This window comes from Mustela putorius, unplaced genomic scaffold (genome assembly GCF_011764305.1).
Source record: "Mustela putorius furo isolate JIRA1106 unplaced genomic scaffold, ASM1176430v1.1 tig00000592_pilon_pilon_pilon, whole genome shotgun sequence".
Taxonomy (NCBI): domain Eukaryota; kingdom Metazoa; phylum Chordata; class Mammalia; order Carnivora; family Mustelidae; genus Mustela; species Mustela putorius.
In genome coordinates, this window is record NW_025421426.1 from 11386474 (window position 1) to 11413083 (window position 26610).

The following is a 26610-nucleotide window of genomic DNA, read 5'->3' on the forward strand; positions in this document are numbered from 1 at the left end:
TGTTTGCTGTTTCTGCAAGAAGTGCTATGCCCCTTGTGGTTAGAGGCCTTCCAGTGCTTTCATTTGGGGGCTCTTCTCATATCAGCCCCACCCGTGTTGCTTTAACTGAAATGACTCTACTTCCGCTGCAATGAATTTGTTAGAACCTTGAACATTATGACTTCCTTCCCCGGCACTAGAATGCCATCGTTTGACTCGTTGCTTAGAGCACCTCTCTGGAGGAATTTGGGACAAGTTCCAAGGGGTTTTGGCAAGACTGTGTTTGGGATCATTGTGTTTTGTGTCTGTGCATGGGAACCCTTCCTCCCAGAAAAACGGCCAGCTTCTCAGGAATGCTGAGATCCTACCAGAATCTTCATTGCTCTGGCATAAGGTTCCTGCCCTCTGGGTTACTTGCTGAATCTTTGGGATTTCCTTAGGTGGGTTTGTTCATGTAGTCATGCCTGCTGAACCAGACCTCATGTGAAGAGGTTCCCAGAAATCTGTCCCCGGCCATGCAGTGGGAATTTTCACCTCTTTCATTAAGCTCAGGCTGATTCCTGTTCCTTGCTCCAACCTCAGCTCTACCTTAACTCCAAGCGCTATTGCCCTAACTCCATGCACCATTTATATAGCAGAAATGCAGGTAACACCACCCACCGGGATAAAGCTGTCCCCTTCCCTGGCCTTTGGGAATCAGAATCAGCTGCCCGTTAAAGAAGGATCTTTGATCTCAGCCTGCACCAATGCATGAGGTCATGTTTGTCCTCCTCGTGGTCTGCTTAACTCCACACGCTCAGCTCTGCCCAACTTGCAGTTTTGAGGTTGTCTCTGGGAGGTGGGGTTCAGCTTCCCTAGGCCCTACACCCATCCGGTCCCCGCCAGGGCACCCCACTGCAGCACCCACCTGCAGCCCTGCTTCTTACCATCTGTTTGGTTTGTTCTCATAAGTGATTTTTGACCCTTCCCAGGGGAATGTGGCCCGGCTCTCTTGTCTGGGATCCCAGATCTCTCCACTCTGAGTGGGAATTGTCACCGCTGCCCTGAGGCCCAACCTGCCACCTGTCCCCTCTTCCAACCTCAACTCCTCTAACCTTAACTCTAAGCACTGGTTTGCCATGGAAGCCAAATACTTCCTTCTCTTGGAGAAGTCTGTATGGGAAAGTGTTCCCTGGAGGGTGTTTGGATGCCTTTCCACCCCAAAGCCTCATGCTCCCCACCACCCCAACTTGGAATCCGCCCCTCCTCACTGGGGCTGCTCCTGAATGTAGGGTTCTCCTCGCAGCCCTGCAGTTTGCCCGCGGGAGAGCGGGGAATGCATGGTTATGGCCAGAGCCAGTTCGCCAGCAAATGGTCCGTAGGTTACAACTCAGAGGGACGTGACTCTGGCTGCGTTCCTGGGTAATGGGAGCACAACGTCGAGGCTTCAGCAGCTTGGGCTTAAACTTCCCAGAAATCAGAATGTGAGGACCCCGTCATAGTGGCTGGGATTGGAACAATTCCACTGAAGAATACGTACCAATCCTGGCAGTACGTGTCCTCCAAGTGGGGGTCTGTCCACGTGGCTCCTGAGTCACGGGGAGGGGGGGGGCTTTGCCAAGGCCTCCTTGTCCGGTTGGGCACTCCATGCACATCCGCTCCAGCTCTTTGCTCTACTGTCTTTCAACAGGTAGATCATGGCACGTTAGCTCTGCGTCAGGAACTGGTGCTAGACACGGGGTAGGGCGGGTACTTCGGTTGCCAAACTGGTTAGATCCTTGTCTCTATGGTGTTAACTTAGCCGAGCGGCGGAGGGCGGAAAGCCGCTCAATAAGTAATATTAAGTAGTAACATACAATTTCAGATGGTGATATCATAGTGGAGAGAATAAATATGAGTGGCTGGAGTCAGCGAGTGCTCCTTAGGCAGAGAGGGCAGGGGACAGGTCTGGGCACCTGTGGTCTGAGCTGACACCTGAGTCCCTTATGGGCAGATCTAGGGAGGGGGACAGGCCAGGCAGAGGAAACAGCAGGTGCAGAGGCCCTGCTGTGAGAATTCACCAGTGTCGCGTGAGTAGCCAGAGCACAAGGCAAAAGGACCCGAGTGAAAATTGGGGAGGGAGGCTGAGGCCGGAGGACACAGGGGCGGAGTGCCTTGACGAGGTTAGACTTTAATGGAAGTGCAGGGAGCCACCCCTGGAGGGACTTGGCCTAGGATTGATTTGATCTAGTTTGAGTGTTTAGAAGACCACTGTGGCTGCTCTGCAGAGAATGAGTTGAAGGGGAACAGAGGAGCCAGGAGACCGGTCAGGAAGGAAGTTCTGGAGTCATGGAACAGGTAGGTGGTGGTGGCCTGGACCGGGCTGGTGGAGAGACGTCCGTTCATCGTTCTGCATGTGTTTACTGAGCGTGTACTCCAGGACAGGCACGATTCTGAGCTTATGGGAGTAAGACACATTCATTCTCTGTCCTCATGGGTTTCCATTGAGGTGGAAGATACTAGAACTCAAATAGGTAATTGTATGTTGGTTTGCTAAGGCTGCCATACAAAATACTGTAGGCTGGGCGGGCTGAAACAGCAGAAATTTATTTGCCCACAGTTCTATAGGTAGAATTCGAGGATGAAGAGGACATGGTTGGTTTTTCCTGAGGCCTCTGTCCTTTGCTTACGGGTGGTTGCCTTCTTGCTCTGTCCTCACATGGGCTTTGCTCTGTGCTCCTCATAGGTCTCTGTACATGTGCTCCTGAAATGTCTCTGTGTGTCCCAGTCTTCTTCTCCCAACACCAGGTAGAGTGGATTAAGGTACACCTAAAAGCCCTATCTCCAAATACAGCTGTACTCTGCAGTGTTGATCAGTAGGGCTTTAATAGATGAATTATTTGGGGGACGGGGACCCAATATACACCATAGCAGACGGTCAGCAGTGCTGTACAGAAACAAAGCACAGAGGTGGAGAGAGGTAGGCAGATGAGAGAGAGATTTAGGACATAGGGTCAGCTGGTCATATTTGATGGATGAGTTTTCGGAGTCAAAGGTGTCAAAAACAGCACTTCCTTGGATTTTTGGCTCGGGCCCCTGGCTGGTGCGGGCAGGGCTGGTATATGTCTCTGGAGCCCGAGTGATGCCCTCGAGCGAGCTGACTGACTGTGCGTGCATCCTGGGGCGCTCGGGGAACGTGAGTCGAGCATGCTACTAGCGGTTTTCGTGCTGTCCTCTGCAGTGACGGTACCTTTTGCCCTCCAAAGCCTTCATATGAATGCATTTATGACTTCACTCATGGGTGTTAAAAATTTAACTATATGGAGAAACATGCATTCTCCCCAGGCTTTGTAATTCTCCACTTCTGTCCTCCAAAACATTTTTCCTATTAACATCAGGTATCAATAAGCGATTCTGCTGAATATTTCAGAAGTTGCGGGGCCGGTGGGGAGGGGGGCAGTTAGTGCCTGATTTGCAGCTGTATCCTCCATCGGTTTGGGCTGAAGTTACGACTTCTCATGATTGCCCTGCAGCTTCCAAAACACCGACCGACAGACAGGCATAATACTCAAAGGAAATTATTTTCTCTTACAAACCGAATGCTCTCGTCTGTATTTTATAGCGCATTTAACATTTTTGTGGGATTCTAAAAGTATTTGAGCCATAGTCGCCCCTCTGCTGTCATTCTCCGTGTCAGCTGTGAGCAGGGACACCGCAGCTACAATCACACACGAGAAAGGTCGGCACGATTTTCCACTGGGTCTCCAAGTTTCTAGCTCCCAAGCTGACTTGTAGAATTTTTTAAACCTTTTTTCTTTTTCCCCCATCACAACCTTGCAGGGCCATGTCCTCGAACCCACTGAGTGTCTCCAGCACGTTTCTAATGTAGGTACTGTGCTTTCTCCTCAACTGCCTGGCTTCCTACTGAGCGCTGAAGGTTTAAAGAGCGAAATAAAGGGCACAATATTGTGTCTTCAGACGCAACACTGACATCGGCAGGAGCTTAAATGTCACCAGCATCAAGACATTTTGCCCCAAATGCACAGCCAGTTTGCTGTTAGCCCCATTCAGCAGGATCCCACTTTGGAGGTGCTGGGTCTCCGTGGGGAGTGAGGGTGGATTGTTTAGAACCACAAGTTAGAGGCCAGGCTGGGCCCCAAGGTCAGCTGTGTTTGGCCTCAGGTTGGCAAGTGGAAGCTGGCGGGATAAATTCTTTCCCCAAGCTGTAGGTGCTGGAGGAAAACCATAGGTGAGAGAACAGAGGGCTCAGAAGTGGACGTGAGTGTGTGTGTGTGTGTGTGTGTGTGTGTGTGTGTATAGAGGGTCAGAGAGGCCAGGAGCTAAGAGAAGTGACCTGAACAGGTCGCCAACACAAGGAGGCTCCGCATTTGTGTCCTGAGGTGGGGATGAGGCCAGACCTCCAAGAGCCTACTCAAGAGTAAGGGCATACAGACCGAGGGCTGGGCAGGACGAGGGTGTTCTGGGCACATTCTCATGTTGGGAGCCTTGAGCTAGGGCTAGCAGTCATGTGATCCCCAGCGTGCTGCCTGCAGGGGTGGGCGGTATCCCTGGATTTATGGAGCCAGACAAGGCAGGACGGGCCAGTGGGAATTGTTCTAGATGACTTATACAGGAGCTAACAGAGACCGCACGTGAGAAGAGCTTGCCTGCAGATGTGTTTGGTTAAGCTTCCATGGCATTGTAATGGAATTTAGTCAAGACTTCAGAATGAGAGATTTCACATAAAATCGGATTTCTTACTTGGGTTGAGAAATTGGACGATGGGCTGCCCTGAGCAAAGTACTCTGGAGTGGCCTTCTCTGCTGGATCTGAGTAACAGCTGCCCCTTTCAAGGGGCCATGGGATCTTTATCCATTTCTCCTCAGGCCCTACCACCCCTCAGTGCCACCTCAATGCTGAGGCTGGTGTCAGATACCAGTTGTCACTGTGCGTGCAGTGTTGCTGTTCTTTTTTTTTTTTTAAGATTTTATTTATTTGACAGACAGAGATCACAAGTAGGCAGAGAAGCAGGCAGAGAGAGAGAGGAGGAAGCAGGCTTCCTTCTGAGCAGAGAGATGGATGCGGGGCTTGATCCCGGGACCCTGAGCTCATGACCTGAGCCGCAGGCAGATGCTTAACGCACTGAGCCACCCAGATGCCCCGAAATCTCTATTTTATGCAAATCTCTGTCAAAAGTGGGAATGTGAATGTTGGAGCAAGGAGGTGGGGTTTTGTTTTTGTTTTGTTTTCTAACTGAGCCACTTTATTCATTTATAAAAATGGCTCCTGTGGGTGCACGGGTTCAGCCTCGCTGCTGTAAACCACCCACGTTTCGCCAGAATATTAACCCCAGGGGCCATTAAGCCTCTAAATTCTCTACCCCTGAACCCAGAAGGGAGGGAGGAGGAGAGCCCGGAGATGAGAGAGTCCAGACAAAGGTCTGCGGCTGAGAAGCTGGGAATCAGAAGCAAGCAGGGGACATTGATCCGGAGAAGATCCATTTCTCATTGTACAAGTCCCAGAGGTTAAACTGTTTGCCCAGTGTCCCCAAGGGTAAGGACAGACGTCCCTTTGTGAAACCCAGCACCAAGCCTCCCAACCCTGGAGCTAAGACTGTCCTCTCTCCCTGCACCGGATGGATGTTCCCTCCCTTTTAAACCTGGGGTATAAAGGGGCTTACAGTGTTGACTCTTAGTCCTCCTTGAATGGACTTGAATTGATAGTTCCAAAAATAACTTTATAAAATTATACAGGAAAGCCAAAAGGAAGTGATTTCAGACAATCAAAGCAGCATGATATTGGTCAGGTTGACCAGATGCCGGAATCTTCAGTTCAGAGAGCCCCACGAGGAGAGGTCTCCCTCCCCCTGTGCCTCGGCTGCTTGACACCACTTTAGCCGTGGGGTCCTGAAGGTAGCACAAGGGGGTCCTCAAGCTGCCGTCCTTGGTTTAAGAGCCTGAGCAGAAGGTGTGCTTTCACACAGCAAGTCTGCCTAATCACGCCAGAGGTTTGGGAATGGCTGAGCTCTGTATGCCATGATGCACGTTGATAGAAAACGTCATTCGGAGTATGAAGGCCATGGGGACAGATGGCTCGGAAGGGAATGACTCATGATTAAATACTTGGGAGCCATGAGAGGAGTTTCGAGTCAGCCCAGCCTGGCCTGCAAGCCCTTTCTCTCCACCCTGGGGACCAAGTGACACCACTGACTTCCCATTACTCAGGAAGCCGGCGAATGTGCGATTTAAATGTTGACTTTTGGGCTAAAATCTGGACTGAATTTCATTTGCCTCTTACTAATGCCATGTAGCTTTGGGCAAATGAAACTCGTTGAGCCTCCGCTTCTGCCTCTCTGAAAGGGGACTAGGCATATTGTCTGCTTTACGGGGACGTTATGAAGTTAAATGAGATAAAACATGTAAAGCATTTGTCACAGGGCCTGACATTGCTAGAGCTTTAGATAAGTGACATTATTGCCATTAGTGTCTCTCTGGGTATTGGACTCTCTCTGAAAAGATGGCCAGAGGCCCTTGTTGAAGCTTCTTGATCCTCTTAACAACTGTTCATTTGGTCTCATCATGGGGTAGCGGCTGTCTGGTTCATCCTTGATTTGGTTGATGTGCTAGGGGATCCTTGGCACTTTTGTGCCTCAGTGAAGAAATTCTTACTTCTAGACATGGCTTAGCAACCCTCACCTCTTTGGTGAGCTTGACATGGCGAGACCCTGACTCCTCAAAAAGGAAAGAGATGAACCCGCTACCCCATATTTAACAGTTTCTTTCTGGGATGATTGCTCAGACCTGGTGAGTTTCATTTATTTGAAAGTCCCTTGTCCTGTTAATGCCAAGTCCCCAGAGCCAGTGTCCCCTGTCCCTCCCATCTTTGGGAGATACTGTGCCGTAGAGTTCAGAGTGTGGACGCTAAATGCTGCTTGACTTGTCTGTGCCTCAGTTCCCTCCCTGGAGGGCAGAGATGATCCGGCCACCCGCCGTGTTGGGTTCAGTGAGGGACTGTGTGTGGACCCCGCACAGCGAGTCCCGTGTGGATGACAGCTCCTGGTTTCCTCCTCCACCTCTTCTCCCTTCTGTGCTCTGCCCTTCTTATCATCTTCCTCATTCAGTGTCATCACCGAGTCCAGGCACGTGGGTCTCAGGCTCTGAGGTGCTTTGTTTCATTTGTTTCAGCATCCCTCTTTCTGCTCTCTTACCGGAGGGAGGACTTCTCTCTGGTGTATCCTCTCCACGCCCCACCTTTAATTTTCCCTTCCAAACATGCCAGGATTTTTTTTTTTTTTAAGATTTTATTTATTTATTTGAGAGAGGTAGACAATGAGCAGGGGCAGAGACAGAGGCAGAGGGAGAAGCAGGCTCCCCGCAGAGCCCCCGACAAGGGGCTTGATCCCAGGACCCAGGATGCTTAACCGACTGAGCCACTTAGGCATTCCTTCTGAACATGCCAGTATTACCCCAGACGCTAAAAAGAGGGATTTTTGAGGCTTCGAGAGACCTGGTTCATGTCTTAGCTCCCTCACTTTCTGGCCCTCTGACTGTGCTGAATTACAGAAGTCCTCAGAGCCTTCATTTTCTGATCTGTAAAATGGGGATCGTACCCACTGCATGCATATTGCTGGGGTTTAAGTGCGGCGATCACACAAAGCTCTTAGAATGAGCAGAGCCTGGCTCCCAGGCAGCGGGCAAGCAGCCGAAGCTTCGCTGCCCCAGGCGGCTTCCCCGCTGTGGATTCCCCCCTGCCCAGTGCTCGTCCTGAGCTGCCGTCCACCCGTGGGGAAGCGGTGCAGGCTGTTGGATTCAGTCCTCATGTGCCCTTTGGTTTCTCTCCTAGGAAAAGCACCTCACTTTCTGCGGCTCCAAAATGTCGAGGTGAACGTGGGGCAGAATGCCACGTTTCAGTGCATCGCTGGTGGGAAGTGGTCTCAGCATGACAAGCTTTGGCTCCAGGTAAGGATGGGAGCGGCCCCTGCTGCTCATACTTGCCCATCCATCGGTAAAGGAAGAAAGTATGTGCTGGGGTGAAGGGCTTGGTGTGGGTAAGGAGAGGGAGTCGTTCTGTTGTACCTCTGCTCCTTGGGTGAAAACCTACATCCATGATCTTGTTAGATCTTCACTCTAATTCTGTTTTGTAGGCATCAGGATACCCATTTTACAGATGGAGAAACTAAGACCACACACATAAAAGTGCCAGAACTAGAATTCGTAACTGTGCCCTTTCCAAGCTGCCTTCTAACAGACTTGGTCCTTTAAAGCCAGACACCCAGGGCAAAGGCAAAATTTAATACTTTAGATTCTAGGTTTGTGGAATCATGAAATCTTCACGGGAGGGACCTTACCCACCCAGTGGTCCATGAGATTCCTGTCTGATAGGTCTTGCTTCTCCCCAGCATCCTGGTAAAGTCTGGTAAAATGCTTCTTTGCCAGAATATTTCACTACACCAGCAAAGCCATGTGGTCTTTGGCTGAAAGAATGTCTCAGGAAAGTCGGGAAGATGTTCTGAGTTTAAGTGTGTTCTGCTCTTAGTTCTGTTCCTTGGTCTCAGTTTCAAATCAAGAGAGAAGAAGAGAGAATCCCTTTTAGTGGGGATGGGGGAAAGGAGAGGACACGGAGTTAGACACAAATTGTTGCAGCATCGGAGACATCCCTGTGGATGCTGATGTAGAAATCCCAGGGGCTAGGGTCACAGCGCAGAGGGTCAAACTGTGTGGTTCACTGAGTAGACAGATGCGGCTCTTGAACGTATTTTGGTTTTGTTCTTTATTTTACACAAATTTATTGAGGTTTAACTGAGATACAGTATTTAAAATGATACTTTAATACCTTTTCACGTGTGTGTATTTGTGAAACTGTGGTCACAGTCAAGGCACCAGACGTATCCATCTCCCTCAGACGCATCCTCGTTCCCGTTCGAAATCCCTTCTTTCTGCTCTCTACTCCCATCTGTCCTCAGGTGACCACTGACCTGTGTTCTGTCATCGAACCGTTGACCCTTGATCTCGCATGGGTTTAAACTGGGTGCGTTCACATCCACATCGATTTCTTTTCCCAATAAATACAGTACAGTAGTGTAAATGTATTTTCACTTCCTTATGGTTTTCTTTACATTTTTTCTTTAACTTCACTGTAAGAATACTGTATATAAGGATGCCTGGGTGGCTCAGTCGGTTGAGTGGCTGCCTTCAGCTCAGGTCATGGTCCCGGGGTCCTGAGATCCAGTCCCGCATCGGGCTTCTTGCTGGGCGGGGAGCCTGCTTCTCTCTCTCCCTCTCCCTGCTGCTCTGCCTGCTTGTGCTGTCTCCGTCAAATAAATAAATAAAATCTTAAAAAAATAAAAAGAGTACTGTATATAATACATATAACATATAAAGCATATATTTATTGACTATGTTACCAGTAAAGCTTCTGGTCCACGTAGGCTATTAGTCGTTTAGTTTGGAGGGAGAGATGAAAGTCATACACAGATTTTTTTTTTTTTTTACTGGACTGGGGGTTGCTGTTTTTAACCCCATGTTATTGAAGGGTCAACCGTGTATTAATTTGCATGTCTTAGAATTTTCTATCAAGTCACACAGCATGTACTTTTTCTTTCACTCAACAGAACTGTTCTGAGATTCCTCTATGATGTGTATAGATGTACTTTATTTTAAAATTTGGTCGAGTGATACCCCATTGTATGAAAATACGATGATTTCTTTACATATTCATCTGTGGGTGGACGTGTGGGTTGTTCAGTTACAGGTGATTTAAAAAACAAGTTGCTGTGAACATTCACGGACTTGAAGGGACACATAGGCAAATGCTTTTGTTTCTCCGGGACAGATGCCTGGAAGTGGAGTGGCTGGGTCATCTGGTAGACCTGTTGCTTTAAAGAACTATGAGCTTTTTCCCCGTCTGGCCGTACCATTTTGCATTCCCATCGGCAGTGGATAGGAGTTGTTGTCACTTACCAACGTCCCTGCCAGCGCTTGGTAAGGTTATTCTTTTCAGTTTGAGCCATTTGAACAGGTGTGTGGTGGTATCTCTTCGTGATTCTCCTTTCCCTTTGCCTCAGGACCAGTGACGTTGAACGCCTCTCCTTGGGCTCCTTTGCTGGCATTCGTGTGTCCTCTTTGGTGCTGTGTCTGTTTCACTTTTTTGATCCTTTTTTATTGGTTGGTTTCCTGTTATTACATGCTGATAGTTCTCTGTATGTTCTGGATACAAACCCTTTGTCAGGTACATGCTTTGCAAATATTTTCTCTCGTTATCTGTGGGTTCTTTTTTCATTCTCTTAATTGTAGCGTTGGAGGAGCAATTTTAAATTTGGATGAAATCAAATTTATCTATTTTTCTTGTTTGGATCTTGTCCTAGCATCGTTTCTAAGAAATCTTTGCCTCCTTCTAGAAATCTTATAATCTTAACTTTTACATTTAGGTCGGTGATGCATTTTGAGTTCATTTTGCATATGGTGTGAGGTATGCATCGAAGTTTTTTTTTTTTTTTTCTTTTGGCGTGCATTTAGATATCTCTGTTGTTTCAGCATCATTAGCTGAAAAAGCTCATTCTTTCTCTGCTGTGCTGCTTTTGTCCATGGAGACAGGGGCTGGGCTCTTGAATTTGTTCCGTTGATCTCTTTGTCTATCTTGGTGCCTCCATCCTGCTGCGTTGGTTCCTGTAAGCTTTATGATAAGCTTTGAAGTCTGGTGGTGTTAGTCTTCTGGTTGTTTTTCATTTCCACAACGATTATGGCCATTCTAGGTCTTTTGCATTTCCATCTGACTTTTAGAATCACTTCGTCAGCTTCTACATGAAAAGCCTGTTGGGATTTTGATGGGGATTGATTGCATTGAATCTATAAATCACTTTTGCAGAGAACTGACAGCAGTAATGACTTTTTTGGGTCTGAACATGGTATAGTTCTTCATTTATTTAAGGTCTGTAGTGATTTCACTCAGCACTTAGTGCAATTTTCAGTGTATAGGTCTGACACATTCTTTTGGTCAGACTTATCCTTGGGTATCTGGTATCTTGGTATAAAAAGATCTCCATTTCTGACTCTGACTGCTGGTATATGAAGTACAATTGACATATTGTACTTTTATTGACATATTGATCTTGTATCCTGTGACCCTGTTAAACTCAACGATGGCTGTTTGCATTTAAATTAATTAAATAAAATTCTGAACTTCGATGCCCATCACGCAAGTCGCATTTCCAGTGGACAGTAGCCATGGGCTTCTAGCAGCTACCATGTTGGGCAAGTGCCCACGGGACGTTTGCAACATTGCAGGATGTCTTAGTGGAGAGCAGAGCTCAAGCTTCAACAAAGCCTGAATAATGGTTGGAAGATGGTAACTGCAGTTGCCTCCACCTTCAATTACTGAAAGATCTCCACCATGTCTTCTGGCTGACATAGTTTGGATCTTGGACCCCAGCCTATGCCCAGTCATCTCTGCACACTTGGATGGAAGTTCATCGTACTGCTTCTTTTCTTGCGTTTGAACCCATTTCTTCTAGTTGGAAAATGCCTGGGTGGACGAGCACCTCTCATGGCTGATTGTTCTTCCTTGCTCCTTAGCAGGGCAGTAGAATGAAAACAATAATTGTGCCCGACCCTTTTGCTTCACTGGGCTGCCTGCAGACTACAGGAATCATAGTAAACTTCCATGTGACACTCAAGTGTTTAGTGTTAATTAATCTTTCAGTTGTAGTTCGTATTGATGTGCATCGGGCTTTCTAGAAGCTTTATCATTTCAGTGGCATTGCCTAGGTTGGGTCAGGACACTGAGAAGGAACAAGCACAATATTTTCAACACCTTTATTTAGCTTTTCCAATTATTTTATCATGATTATGGCTGCATTTCTGAGTTGCGTGTCCCAAGCCTCGGCTTTATCAGGGGAAGGATTTAGAAGGTAATAGAAGTATTGGAGGAAATAGATAGAAACACGCGGCGTGGAGCTCTTCTGCATCTTACTTATTTACCGCCTTTTCAATGCAAACCAAATCTTATTTCACAGAACGTTTTTCAGGTGGCTTACAATGGGACATAAAGCGTGACAAGATAGCATAAATTAAAAGTGAGGCAACGGGAGATAGGAGGAAAGGAACACACTACAGAGCTGGTCATAATGTTAAAACTGTGCTTCTCCATATCTGGGGCTTCCTGGTGGGTCACGGGCCCCACAGCCGTGACCGGCATGAAGGAAACTTGTCAGATACACAGTTCAGAGTGTCCACAAGATAAACACAAACCAATTGCTTGGGAAAATTCTAACTTGTTCACACAGAAGCCAGGCAGAAATTGTTCCCAGGAGTCCTCATAAAGAAAACAGTGTCTGATGGAAGGAATGGCGTTCTCTCTATTGAGGGCACACAAGTGAGTTTCACAGGCTCATTTCCCATATTGGTGCTCTGTGCAAAAGCACAGAAGAGGGAGGGGAGGGGGTTGGGCAATGCGATGGGAATGATGTCCCCAACTCTCTGCTGATTGTTTCCATCCTGGGATACTTTAAATATAACTGGTGAATGAATAGTTTCAGCAGGTACTCCTTTAAGGAGACCACCAGAAATATTGTCTCCCTCCTCTGTATTTCAGGAAATATTGGGAGGTAGATGATCTACCCCGTGCTCTCCGGCAAATGCCTGCTTGGCTAGTCAAGTCCAGGCTTATATTCAGCAGTGTGATTGGAAGTGAGTTAATGTCTTTGTACAAAATAGGAGGCACCTGTTGTGACACCTGCCTGCCACTCAGGAGGCCACAGCACCCTGGTCTGACACAGGCTGAGGCAGGAGCGAATTTCTCATGAGATGCTCCCGTGGATCTGTTCCAGCACCTGGAGGAGCAGCGTACAGACTGGCTTAGGTTCTGTTCCACCAATCAGGGCTTCTTTGACTCAAGTCTGAAGCTTTCTAAAGTAAGCAAAACAGTCAAGAGTCTACCTGTCAACCATGAGTCTACCTGTCAACCATGCTATATCCTTCTGTAGCTTCCAAGAGACACCAAGGAATCACTGTTGGTCATCAAAGATGGAAACATTTTTGTGCACCAGTTTGAAGTCAGGGAAATAAAGCCAGTGACTGCTTTGCGAATAGTGTGTCAGTGCCCCTTCTCTCCAGCAGTGTTTTGGGCGCGGTTGGTGGACTTTCAAGTTGAGCTAAATCCTTATGGTCTGTGTTGGAGAGAACAGTTGCCTTCCTTTCTATAGAGTGGGACTCTAGAGCTTGCTTATCTTTAAGTACTTTCTGATCATAAATTGATAAGTTAAAAAGGAAGACTAGCCCATACCTCTGTTTACTCTCTCCTGGAAACTTTCTATACCTCAAGAAACCCCCAGCTGCTGGTGTCGGCTTTTGTGGAATTACAATGCATGCTTTACCTAAAATCAATAGATGGGATCTATGCAAAAGGGTGTATCCCCAAGACTAGAATAATACTAGTCCTTTAGGGAAAAAGCTGATAGAGGCCTCTGACAATGATAAACAAGTTCATTTTGTTTGGGAGTGATTTCTCCTTGAGAAGAGTATAATGCCATGGTCTCTGGTAGAGGGGCCTACCTCAAGACTTGCTCATTCCTTATGTGCTTCGTTGACTTGAGCAACCCAAACTTACCATTTCTAAGCATTTCTGAAGCAAGTAGATGGTGCACGTTCTCAGTGCAATGTCCAGTAAGCAAAGCAGCCTACAGTTTGGACAGCCCTTAAAAAAAAAAAAAAAAAAAAAGGGATAGCGTGCAGGGTACAGCTAGGTGGAGGTGTGCCGAGAGATTATGAGTACAGCACATAATCTGGATGTGGGTGCGTCTTTTCTGGAAGCTAGTTTGACAGGTAGCTGAAGTCTCAAATGCACATGTTCTTCTCACGCGTGATTTTACTATCGGGAATTGATCGAAGAAAATAACCAGAGAGAGAAAAAAAAAATGTATCTGCAAGTATGTTTCAAAGGATGAAACCTGAAAACATCCTGAACGTCCCCCAGAAGGGACTGAAAATGGAAATGCTGGCTGGGAGTCATTAAATACCAGGTTATAGAAGTATAGTGAGTCCCATCCTCACAAGACGTGTTTAAGCGAAAAGAGCGGGTTATAAAACGATGTGTTCGGTATATTTTTTTTTTGTCAAAAAATAAACGTCAATGCATATTTACGTGCATGAATATACCCATACTTCTATAAATAGTATTCTGCATCAGCACTGTAAGACGCATACCAGGACACGTAGTAATTGACTGTGATGGTAGATTATGTTTGCTTTGTATTTTCACCTTTTCTCTCTCCTCCAAATACGTTAAATGAATATAGGTGACTAATAGGAACAGAAAAACAAAACAAAAACACGAGGCCCAGCAGAATGAGAAGCAGCGGCAGCCCCCCTCCGCCTTCCCGCACGCTCTCCTTACCAGCAGATGCTGTCCATCCAAGGGGGGTGGGGTTAGAAATACCGCGTGTGTGGCGCCCGGTCTTTATGGAAGACTGTGGTCCATTGGGCTCCGAGCAGGCTGAGTCAGTCCCAGGCGATCCTACAAAGGATCTGCTTCCCCACGGGTTTGTAACAACAAATAACATGTGACACATCACAGAAAGGAGGTCGTGAGTTTGAGTGCTTGGCACAGATCTCAGGAGGAGCAGCATATGTGTTTAGACAAATCGCAAGCATTGGACCGGGAGCAAACCCTAATCGGGCAGGAAGAGGTTCTTGCCCTGTGAGTGCATCAGCTCGACAGCAGTCACACCAGGGCAGACGAGATAAGCAGACATGTCAGTCCTTTCTGCCCCCGATGTTTCTGGCCAGCCTGGTCCCCCGCTGCTGCTGGCTCGGGGCTGTGTACGTGCTGGACCCAGCTCCTCCACCTCCTGCCTACGTCTGTACCAGGGGTCCCTCCCGTGTGGGGCTGCTTTTGAACCCTGTGGCAGCACCACAGCTAAACAGTAGTGGTGCGTGGTCGAGAACATAGCAGCTGACATTGATGGCTTGGTTACAGATAGGATGGACTTAATTCTCACAGCCAGGCTTTCTGGGACTTGCTATTTTTAACCCTATTTGTAGAAGAGACTAAGTCTGGGAGGGGGTCAGTGAGCCCCACAGGCCAGAGTCCCATTCCTTCTCGCCTTCCCCTGCCCCCGGCCAAGTCTAATGAGAACGACATGAGGGGGATCTGGGCCAGATTTGCATACAGGGGGGAGCTCCGGGCTTGGGAATCCCAGGGTTAGCTTCATTGAGATATAATTCATAAACCATAAAGCTTAGCAAGTCTAGAATCCAGTGGTTTCTAGTGTATTTGCAGTCAGGGCACTGTCACTACATGTTTTGTCTTTCCTTCTTTTCACCTGTAGGTACCTTAGATCAAAAAACAGCTCCTTTAGGGCAACCCAGGGGATGCAGATCTAGCTGGGCTTTGGATCTACAGAAAGGGTTGCATTCTCCCCAGTTCCTCTGTACCTAATACAGGAACCCCTCCTCCCGTGCAGCACGTCTCTGAGGACTGTAGCCACCTCACTCCTGGATATTTCCCTTCTCACACTTACTCTTTCCTCCTTCACTTCCTAATGCCCTTTTCTAGGGGGTCTTCCATCAGCCCACCCTCAGCTGATGGATGCCAGGATTTGATACTGCCCCTTCCAGGCTCAGCACCTGGGAGCTGGGGGAAGTGGGGTGAGCAAGGCACGCCTGCTTCGTGTCCTCGCGGGGGTTACCTTCAGACAGCAGAGACAGACAGTAAGCAGCTAACACGGAATTCAGTATTTCAGCACAAACGTGACCAGGCTACCAGGGGAAGAGGAGGCTCTGTCTGGAAATTCTCTCCCGAGTATCTATCTGAGATGTGCCCTTGGAGGAAGTGGCCTTTGATTAGAGTTCTTACGGGGACCCAGAACTAGCCAAAGGGAGATAGTGCCACACGGAGTTAGGGGGGGAGGCACGTAAACTAGCCACGCACCACCTGCACACCCTCTTTGCTCAGGGCATCCCACTCCCTATGGGGCTTAATCCAGGATGCTCCTGACTCCGCAGAAGCTCTGAACCCCGAGATCCACCCCAAATGAGCAGTCAGCCACACACGCAGGGGGCCCCTGGGAGGACTTCAGCCCAACTAATCAAAAATGATTTATGTCCACTTGTATTTCTTTTAACTTTTAATAAAAAATAATCAAAAGCTACCCTTTAGAGACAGCCAGAGAGGTACAAATACACTCTTAAGGGAATCAGTGAGGCAGGTGTGAGTTTCCATGAAGCAATATGCCTTGAAGTGAAAAGCATATTCATTTACAAATGAACAGTGAGAGTTCCACCTAAATATTTCCTAGCCAGGAAAGAAGGCTCCCAGGATTCTGTGTCGGAGCATCTCCTGTGAAACCGGCATCCTGGCTGCTGCACACTCCTTCCCTTTCGTGAAAAACAGCACCGTTTCCACTTTGACCAATCATAAATCAATTACAAGCCTGCGTGCCCTCTTTGAAATAATGGCAGCCGTTTTGCAGGCTATGTCTTATCTCTTTGTGCAGGGAATAATGCCATGACCTAGGGAGCAGAGGGGAGGGGGCATTGCGGAACGGCGGGGCCATTAGAGATGCCTCCGTAGCTAGAACAGAGTAGCGTGAAAACAGCAGACTCTCCGTGGTGTCAGCGGCTTCTCTGGCTTCCTCTCGAGGTAGTTCCTGAAGACAGGTCTTGCTGGGACTGGGGGGATGCACGTGTGCTAGGGTCTGAAATATTAAAGTGGGTCTTTGCAGCCCCTCCTCTTGCAAAGAGTGACTCTCAAATGATGTTAAAAAAAAAAAAAGCAGCTAAGGAATGGTGGAATTTGAGTTTTTTTTTTTTTTTTAAAGAGAGTCAAACAGATGAAAGAGGAGAAAGAAAAACAAGAGATTTCAAAGGAAGCTGTTGCCGTGATGCGAGAGGCAGGAGTATAAAATGGGACAAAATAGGACCACCGCTTGGGTTTCACAGGACCTTCATTCAGTTGAGAATGTGGGTTGATCTCCGCCCCCCTCCCCACTCCTGCCCCTCTCCCCTGCATGGCTGAATTGGACAAAGGTTCACCTTCTGGGCAGAAGCATCCTCATGGCTTAGAGCTTGGTGGGCAGACAAAGCATCTGGGCAAAGAAAGCAGATAACCTTCCTCCAGTGCGTTTTGTGAGCTGGCGAGTGTGGACTCTGGTTGGCCAGGAGAGCCTGAGCTGGTTCTGAACGGCGCACCAGAGGCTGGCCGTCTTCGGTGTAGTTGCTCAACCAGGGGAAATGGCCTGGATTTAAGGGTTCTCATTCATGTATTCCGCAGGATGATTTGACTCCTTCCTTTCCACTGAGGGACTTAGGATGGCAGTAACCTTCATGTCATAGAAACTTAGGACAAAGCAAGCAGCCTCAGCGTCACTCGGGAAGTTGTTAGAAATGCAGGTTATCTAGGCTTGCTCCTGATGGACAGAATCGCCTTCCAGGTAATTCCAGAGCCTGCTGACTTTTGAGAACCACTGCTTTAGACTCATGAAGTTGGATTATGAAAACCTCACCTGAGCCCGACAGCCTGTCGGGTATGCTGTTGCTTAATGATGTACTCAGAGAGCCTGGTAGGCAAGAATAGGGGAACATGCTTGGGCAATGCGTCTTCATGTAGGTATTTCTGACTTAGAGACCACTGAGGTTTCCAGAAAGCTCTTTCACAGAGTCTCCCAGACTATTTTCTTGGGAGCACTCGTTTCCCGCAAGATGGCAGTTGATGTTCTTTGAATAAACAAAGTAAGTTTCTGGAACACTGCACGCTCTACCCACCCCTCACAGAGTCCTGGTATAACTGCACACGGTCCTACAGGGATGGTACTTGGACAATGGGGTGATAAGGCCTCAGTCTCTGGAATCAGATCCCCTGGGTCCACGTGCTAATTCAGTCACTTGGCAAAGTCATATAAGAACTTGCTTCTGCCTGTGTGGTTGGTTCTGACTCACTGAGTCAGAATCTGCCTTTTTAAGGAGATTGGCAGAGGATTTGTATGCACCATTCATAAGGCGTGTTGCTTGACCTAGTTCTGCCTCAGTTTCCTCATTTGCAAAATAGGAGTAATGAATAGGGCTTCTCTCATGCTTTGTGGGGCGTTGAGAAGCACCTGAAGGGTTTGTTAAAACCAGACTGGCTCCATCCCTGGAGATCCTGAATGATTAGGTTTGGGGTGGGGACCACAGAATTTGCATTTCCAACAGGCTCCCCAGGGAATGCTTCTGCAGTGGGTGTGCAGACCATGCTTTGAGAGCTAGTATTCTGGAACATTCTAAGAGCACAGCTCTCTGCGCTGATCCTGTTTTCCTCCAGGATGCATAGCGCTTCCACACTCAACTTTATACTTGACCCTTTTTGCCATTTTGTTGGAATTTTAACCCAGCCTATAAATTCCTCTGGGCAGAAATTACACCTTCCACACTCTCTAGTCTCTCATTTTGTGTTTCATTGAATAATGAGGACATTTCCAGTGCTGTTAATAATAGAACAAGGAAGGGGGAAAACTCAGATTGCCAACCCCAATAAATAGTGTCTACAAATGGATACCGGCCCTGGAATGCTCTCTAAAATGTGCATTTCCAGCAGCTTTCCAGGTGATGCCGATGGTCCAGGAACTCCCCCACCCCCACCCCCGAGAAACACTTTCATAGAGATTTTTAACGGATTAAGTGCATTCTGTCATGTAAGCCAGTTAACACGGTGCCTGGCAAGGGCTTCGTACTCAAAAATGTTAATGTGACTTTTACTTAATAAATGCTCAGACAAATCCTGTTAGGGTGAACGAAATATTTATCAAATTCACTTAGGTATGCAGCTCTTTACTCGTGGAAGATAGATGGATTCTCGGGGGGAAGCCGTGTGTCACTGCAAGGTGCTCGAGCTTTCTATGTCGCGAGTGTTCTGTGGAAGCCGTTCCCAGTCTGGCCACCTTCCCTGTCCCCTCCTGCCCCCTTTTAGAACAGGTTCAGGAGGAACTTACCAGCATATCTCAAAGCAGTGGCTCATGGGACTTCAGGAGACCCCACATATAAGGTCCTGGAGGAGGAGGAGGCAGGGACAGGAAAGCGCTGGGTAGAACGGATGCTACTGGTGTCCTGGACAGTGTCCTTTCTGAACCAGTGCCCCGAGCCCTAAGGCACTGTGCGGTTGGATGCTAATGGCTCCCAGCTCCTCTTCCCCGGTGAACTGCTTTGGGGCAAATTGGAATGGTTTCCTTCTTTCCCCACTGGGCAGCCAGGCCATGGCCAGTGACTGGCTGATACGGGGTACCGGCGCTGGCTCCTGGCCTCAAGCTGGGATCAGCTCTGGTACACTTCAGGCTTCCCAGGTCCCGGGGAGTCAGGCCGAAGTTGGACTGTTTCGACCACATCACTCCTCAGTGGCTCCTTTCCTCACTGTCCTTCATTCCCTGTTTCCTGAGGGCACTTGGTAGGTTCCCATGTCCCAGGCTCTGCTTCTGGGGAGCCCGGCTATCTCGGTGCCCACTGGGAAATTTCTCCAGTTTGCCCCGGACACAGAGGGACGAGAAGATGACTCCATTTTAGCAGAACAGATGTAGGTCTGAAAGAAGAAAGGAACTATGCCCGAAATTTCAGAGGAAGGATATACTTATACGTGAAAAAATTCTACAGGCACCAAAAGAATATTTCCAGCGTGCAGGACTGGTGTCTCGGGAGCCTGATAGATTCTTCTGCCGGCTTCCATACGCATTATGCATGTCATGCTTCTGTCTGGCTTTCCCCAAGATTTTGATTCTCTTTGCTGTCCTTCTCCTCTTTCCCCAGGTCCCAGTGTTTATATCCCCATGTACGTACGTGGCACCTGGCATCTTGCTTGCGAGGATTTACTTTTCCACCGTGTCTCTGGGCTGTGGTCCATTTCCGGCTCCCGGCACCCTGCGCGCTCCACCCTCCCTGTGCCCACTCAAACCTGCTCCGTTGCCTGTGAGCCTGAATTTCGTGACTCTGTTCCTGCTTGATGAAACCTCCCTGTTTTCTCCCCTGGCGCTTTCCTTCCTGCCTGTGTATGCGTCTGAGACCATGGTTGGAACCTGTGCTGCTTACACAGTCCCTCTGCTTAAATCCCTTCTCCACATTGCCACGGTGGTCTGGTAGCTGAGCCCGTCACTGTGCCTGGTCTCCTAGGATCTCCCCTGATCTCAGGTCCTCGGTAGCTGCTCATTTGTCTTGACCTTCAGCACCTACTTCCCCTGCTGTCTGGGCTCCTCTCTCTAACTTAACCTTCATTTCTCCTTGCCGGGGGTCCATTGCGGTGCCATTTCCTACCATGGCTCTGGTCTCTCCTGCCCGTTCCTGTCCTGCTGTTGTCTGCTCCCAATGTGACAAGTGTGATTATCAAAAGGCCTATTTGCCAGAGATTTTATAAGACAACCTGCAATTTCCTATCCTTCGATGGGAGAAAGCCTGGTGGTTCAGGACTAAAGAGAAAGATGTGAATGGTTCAGGGAGATGCATTAGTCCTCTCTGGTTGTTCTGGAATGTGACATCATTATGAAGAAAAGCAAATAATACTGGAGGTCACATCAAAATAAACTTTTTTAAAAGAATTTATTTATTTAACAGAGAGGGAGAGTGGGAGATGGAGAGGGAGAAGCAGGCTCCCCGGCTCAGCAGGGAACCCGATGCAGGACTGGATCCCAGAACCCTGGGATCATGACCTGAGCCGAAGGCAGATGCTTAACCGACTGAACCACCCAGCTGCCCAGTTAGATTGAAACTAAGTGTGAAAAATGAAGGTTTTGTACTTAACTGGTTCTTTGCTGTTGGTTAGTTTCTTATGGCTGATGTAACAAATTAGACTTAGTGGCTAAAACAACACAAATGTATTACCTTGTGGTGTGGGGATCAGAGGTCAGAAATGAGTCTTCCAGGGTTAGATCGAGGTGTTGGCCAGGCTGCATTTCTTCTAGAGGCTCTAGCAAAGAATTTGCTCTTAACTTTCCCAGCTTCTGGAAGCTGTCTGCATTCTTGGATTCTTGCTTCTTCTTCCATCTTCAAGCCATCAGTCATGTCACTCTGACCTCTGCTTCTGTCACCACATGTCCCATCTCTGGCTCTGCCCCTCCTCCATCGCTCTCATGCGAGGCCCGTCGTGATTACATAGGGCCCACCCTGTGTCATCCAGGATCATCCTCAAATCGCCAGATCCTGAGCTGAATCAACATCTTCAAAGTCCCTTTTGCCATGGAAGGTGATGTATTCCCAGGTTGCAGAGACTAGCCCATGGGCATTGTGGGGGGCTGTCATCCCTACCCTACTTTTCATGGTTAGTTTCGTGGTTAATTTGGAGAGCTCAGCTCACACCAGAATGCGCCATCATGGGCTAAATGGTCTGTTACTCCTTCCCATTAATGCATCAGGAGTACATCACAAAGTGGGCACATCCATTAGAGGCATAAGGAAACCAAAGCTAAGAGAGATGAAGCCATGGCCCAAGGCGATGGTCCTTTGTGTGCATTTGTTTATTATCATTTCCTGCCCCGTCTTGCCCTGGCTCCCGCCCTGACCTCTCTCAAGTATGCAGTCTCCTGGGTGCTCCACCATGACCACTGGGGGCCCAGCCACATCCGAGAGAGGTGGTCTGGGCTCTGGAAGCAGTTATAGATGAGGCGTTTTATGCCAGCTTGCTTTATTTTTTTATCAGCACGTTGGTTTTTTTTTTTTTTTCTGCCTAAATTTTTAAGTACTTCTTCTTCCTAATGTCCAATATTTTTGTGAGATAAAACACATACCTCGATGGTCATGTTTCTCATAAATTTTGTACGTGAACGGTAGGCCATGGCAGTCCGAGGAGTTAGGTTTTGTTTTCATCCAGGCAAGTGAGCTCATTTAACTTGAGTCAGGATTTGTGTCCCATTCCCCGAGTTCCCATCATCCAGCGAACCAATTACTCATCCGGTACGTCGTCTGATCTCTGTTTTCTTCCTCAGTTTGCCTCCCTCCTGCCCTTTTGTCAGTGCCTTCCTGGCGATCTGGGTTATTTTCTCAAGCCTATTGGCCCTGGCCGGTGCTCTGCTGCCGTGCTGATTCTGCAATTCACTTCTGGTGCCATTCGGCGTCCTGCAAAGGGTGCCCTTGTTGGTTTCCCATAATTCTTCTGGGGTTTATTTTCTTCCTTTGTCTTTGTCCGTATCTGCTCACCTCTTAGAGGGCGCTCTTTACAGTTCATGTGCCGGTACCGTGCTCCGTGTCTTTCTTGTCTCCCACATTTCTTGGTTGTTCAAAGCGCTGGAGGTCTGAGGAAAATGTGTCATGGGCTGTCTGGGTCATGAATCTGTCTGGCCGGGACGCTGGCATTTTTGCTTATTTCCCCCTACGCGGTGGTCCTTGCTCTGTCCCTTCTTTGCCTTTTTTTTTTTTTTTCTTTTTTGGTCCTCGGCTAAGACATTGGTGACACATAGGTAGATCTTGGCCACTACCCATTAACCACTCTCTTCCACATGTGGGAATGAGTGTGCTAGAGGACGTGAGGCTTGGGGAGTCGATACCCCACATTAGAGCAACACGTGGTGTCTTTGGGCCAAGGGCTGACCCCCGATGGCCTGCATTCAAATCAAATAGGCCTTTCCTTTATTTCCTTTATTCTTTTCAAGTAGAAAAGCAGTGTTTGAAAGTCTAGAGAATGCCAGAGAGTAAGAAGAAGAAATCCATGCCCTCTGATCTCCCCGTCCCGTCCGGAGCAAGTCACACAGAGGCCTTGGCTTCTGCGTGCTCCTTGGGTGTCTGCTCCCTTCCCTCTTCTGCTGTTCCATCTCATTTGCTTGGGGGCAGCTGGACACAGCAGCGGTGCCCCTTCTCGTGTCCCAGTCCCGACCCGTCACCGACGGGCGCGTGGATGGGTGGAAGCAGGTCCGTGTGTGTCTGGAGGTGTTGGCCGTGCACAGGAAGGGATGAAGATCGCATCATGGAAGCTTCCAGGTGTGGGGAGGCTGCTAAATCCTATGGTTTCCCCAAATCCGAGCAGATGATGGAGGCGGCTCAGTTTTACTTTTGGAAACGACATAAAGGCAGGGAGGATAGGGTCTCCGTGAGAAGGTGGTTGACCCAGAGTCGGAAAGGCTGGATAAGGGGCTTCCTTGGTCTGCATATTCACTGAGCCACGCGGACATGTGCATTCTGCTAAGAAGAGCAGTAACACGGCAAACAAGGCTGGGAAGATTAAAAAGGAGATTCAGGGTCTGGTGCTTAGAAGGTGCTTAAGAAAGAGTCCCTCATGCTGCATCCTCTGGCACCGCCTTCCGGTGGTGGCAACTCACCCCGGCTATGGGAGGGGCTCATTCAGACTCAGAATGTCACACCTGAGAGTCAGCACAGCACAGACGGAAACACTTGTGCATTCACCTTGATTCCACAAATGTTTTCCAAGTCTGGAAGCTGGGCACAGTGCCAAAGATACAAAGCGGCTAAAGGATGTTCTCGGGGAGCTCTGAATCTAGTGTACAGGGGGAAACGTGTAGGCCAAAAAAACCCCCAAATGGCAACAACAAAGCCACTAGAGAGTGAAGACTTCTAGAAGGTGCTGTGATAGGCCAACTTACTGGAGATGGCAATGTGCTGAGCGCGAGTTCTTAAGGGTGAAGGACTGTCCCCAGGCAGACAGGAGGAGGTTCCAGGCCAAGGAAAAAGCAAATGCCAAGGAGGAGAGGTCCTGGGGACAGATGGGTCCCTGTGGAGTGGACTTGGCCTGTGGGTGGGGTATCACGGCCCTAGCTGTGGAGCTAGGGGCCGGGCTGTTTATTGTCATTTCATGGGTTATATTTTCAGTAGCCTATTTGAGTCTGTCTTTGGGGGAACCTTGTGGGTTCTGCTTAAGAGATGAAGGAAGATGAGAGGAAGGCTCAGAGCCAAATGCCAGACTCAAGCTCAAGCCAAGCGAGGAACCAAGGTATTGGGAGGAAGCCTGTGCCTTCTCTCCTTGCCATCAGGCGATCCCCTCCCGATCAGCTCACGAGGAAATTTATACTTTAGTCCGATCACTTGCAGAAGCCAACCCTGGACAGTCCTTCTTATGGAAAGCCATGGCCCCGGGGACATGGGGACAGGTGGAGCTTCCGAGCTGGGGGAAGCTCCCGGCCCCTGGGGGCCATAGGATGATGTGATTTCTCCTCCCCCTCCCTCCCTCTGTCCTGCAGCAGTGGAACGGCAGGGACACGGCCCTCATGGTCACCCGCGTGGTCAACCACCGACGCTTTTCAGCCACGGTCAGCGTGGCCGACACTGCCCAGCGGAGTGTGAGCAAATACCGCTGTGTGATCCGTTCCGACGGCGGCTCCGGCGTGTCCAACTACGCGGAGCTCATCGTGAAAGGTGAGTGGGCCCCTCTCATGGGGCTGGTTTTGCCACCTGCCTCGGCCCCATCCTCAGAGGGTGAGAGGAACCCAGGGGCTTCCTCTCTGCTGCTGTTCCTCCTCCCGGTCAGTCCAGAGACCAGCCATTTCCAGTCCCCCGCTCCCACCCTGCAGAGAAAGGGGCGGGGTTTCTGTAAAGTCATGCATGTTGCATGTCTAGTCCAAGTTCAGTCTTATTATAGGGCTCACCTGTGCAAGCCTCTGGGGTATACAACACAGAAGGCGTCTCCAGATTTGGCTTTATTTTGTGTTTAAAATTTGAATGAGCCAACGTCTTTGTGTTTCGGTGGTGGTCTACTGCTGTGTTCGGAGAGTACAATTGTTTCTGAGGGATTTTCTTTTTTTTTAACTGAAAACTTGATTTAATAACAATATTTTGGAAGGACTTTTGAAATAAAAGCCCCCCCACCCCTCTTGGCCTTGATTCAGTTCTTTCCAATTTTCTTGTTCTTGTTCACCTTGAGGTATTGTCGACACGCTTTACATTAAAATATGCATACTGCTGCCTTCTCTGCTCCTTCCAAGGAGCTGGAGCTCCCATTTATTTCTGAAAGTCTATATAATCTTTGTTGTAATGCTTAATGGTTATATATTGTTTCATCAAGTGAATCACCCCATTTCTTAAAACCTCCCCATTTGTAGTCATTTATGTAATTCCAGGTGTTTCTGTTTTTGTTTTATCTTTCCTCTGTGCATCAATTAACACCTCAATGGGGTTCTTCCAAAGAGAACATTTTTTTTTTTTTCTATTGAACCAGATTATTGCCTTGGATAAATTCCCTAGGGGTAGAGTTGGTAGGCCAAAGAATATGAGCATCTTTATGGATTTTTATTTGTGTTGCAATATTGGTTTTGCAAAAAAAAAGGGGGTGGGTTTTGACAGTTTACACTGGAAAACTGCCGTGTGTAGACGTACTCATGTTCCAGCGTCATGTTCACCGATTAAAATTTTAATATAGTGTAATTTGGTGAATGAAATAATGAAGCTATTCATCTCATGTTAGCTGTGGAATGTTAGCCAGTGTGTTTAAAGGTGAAAACATGGATCGACCCCCTTCTCCCACCCGGAAGTCTCCTGAGTTTGTTTCCTTGGTCAAAGACCAGTTGGTGTGAGGGCCTTGATCCCTAGTTGCCGGACCCTTGACCTCTAGTTGGTAGCCCTGTCTGATGTTAGGCTGGGAGGTTCCATGGTGTAATGGTTAGCACTCTGGACTCTGAAGTTAGGCTGGGAGCTGTGATCTGAGACTCTCCCTCCTCGGCTGTCCTGACTCAAGGTGGATGGTCACATGTCATCAGTCAGGTCTCTGCTTGAGTGTCGTCATGCCATTCTCCTCTGAGAGGATGTCCTCAGCCCCCATACCAGCTGGGTGCCTTCTAGCAGGTCATCTTGTCCCTTGTTCTACATAGCACTTATCATGCCTCAGAATTATATTTTTCCTTTATTCGTGTTCTTGGTAATTTTCCATCTTGTCCTTTAGAACCCAAGTGTGGCGAGAATAGGAACATTTCGTTGTTGTTGTTTGGTTCATGGTTCACAACTTCCCCCAGGCTTAGCCAGGTGCATGGCATGAGGCTGGAGCACCCCCAAATACGAACCCACCGGCATTCAGCTGTTTGGACCTGTGCACTTGGTCATTTCACAAGGCTCAGCCTTAAGATACTTGTTGAATGATGGATGAGGGAATGAATTATTGGCCTCAGCAGGAACTCATTTCGTCTCCATAATGCCATGAACACTTAAGCTGAAGATCAACAAATTAGGCAGTCATGAACAAAACAACCAACAGGGGAAAAAAAAAATCTTAAAATCATGTACATTGAGTGCCATTAATATATACAAGAAACCATCATTTCAGTCACATTAACCTCATATATATGCTTTTTTGGGGCTGTGAGATGGATTTTCATGACATGGCGGCCTTTTGCAGGCCTCTCGGCACTCAGTGGCTCTGTCACTTCCAGAGCTGCCCCTCAGGAAGTTCTTCGGACCTCTTCCATGGCAGCCTTGCATGCTGGAGTGGGAGCCCGCCGGAGGATGGCCTATGTCCACTCACGCCCTCCGTGGGCTCGCCCGCACCTTGCAGGTGCCCGGCACGGGGCTGGTAAGGACATAACGGGTTGAGTGACCATGGCCGCTGCTGGAGTGTTTTGATCTTTCCACACACACCGATGGAACCAGAAGGTGCTGGGTTTATTCTCCCTTTATATCCCTCATTGAGGACAAGGAGGAGGTGTGGGACGCCAGATCTGGAGGCCTTTGGGGTAGAGGATGTCATTTCCATGGGGAAACATCTTGCCCTTTGTTTGGAGGGTGGCCGGGGTTTGTT

The 26610-nt window shown here is 48.4% G+C and overlaps 1 protein-coding gene across 12 annotated transcripts in view; it reads left to right on the top strand.

Moving 5' to 3' along the window:
* Window positions 1-26610, top strand: part of PTPRT (protein tyrosine phosphatase receptor type T) — a 1056651-nt gene that overhangs the window by 353269 nt on the left and 676772 nt on the right. For all 12 annotated transcript variants that reach the window (XM_045082202.1, XM_045082207.1, XM_045082203.1 and 9 more), the window contains exons 5-6: window positions 7780-7895; window positions 24068-24242. In XM_045082202.1, the coding sequence (XP_044938137.1) occupies window positions 7780-7895; window positions 24068-24242 (291 nt within the window). The remainder of the gene's footprint in view (window positions 1-7779; window positions 7896-24067; window positions 24243-26610) is intronic.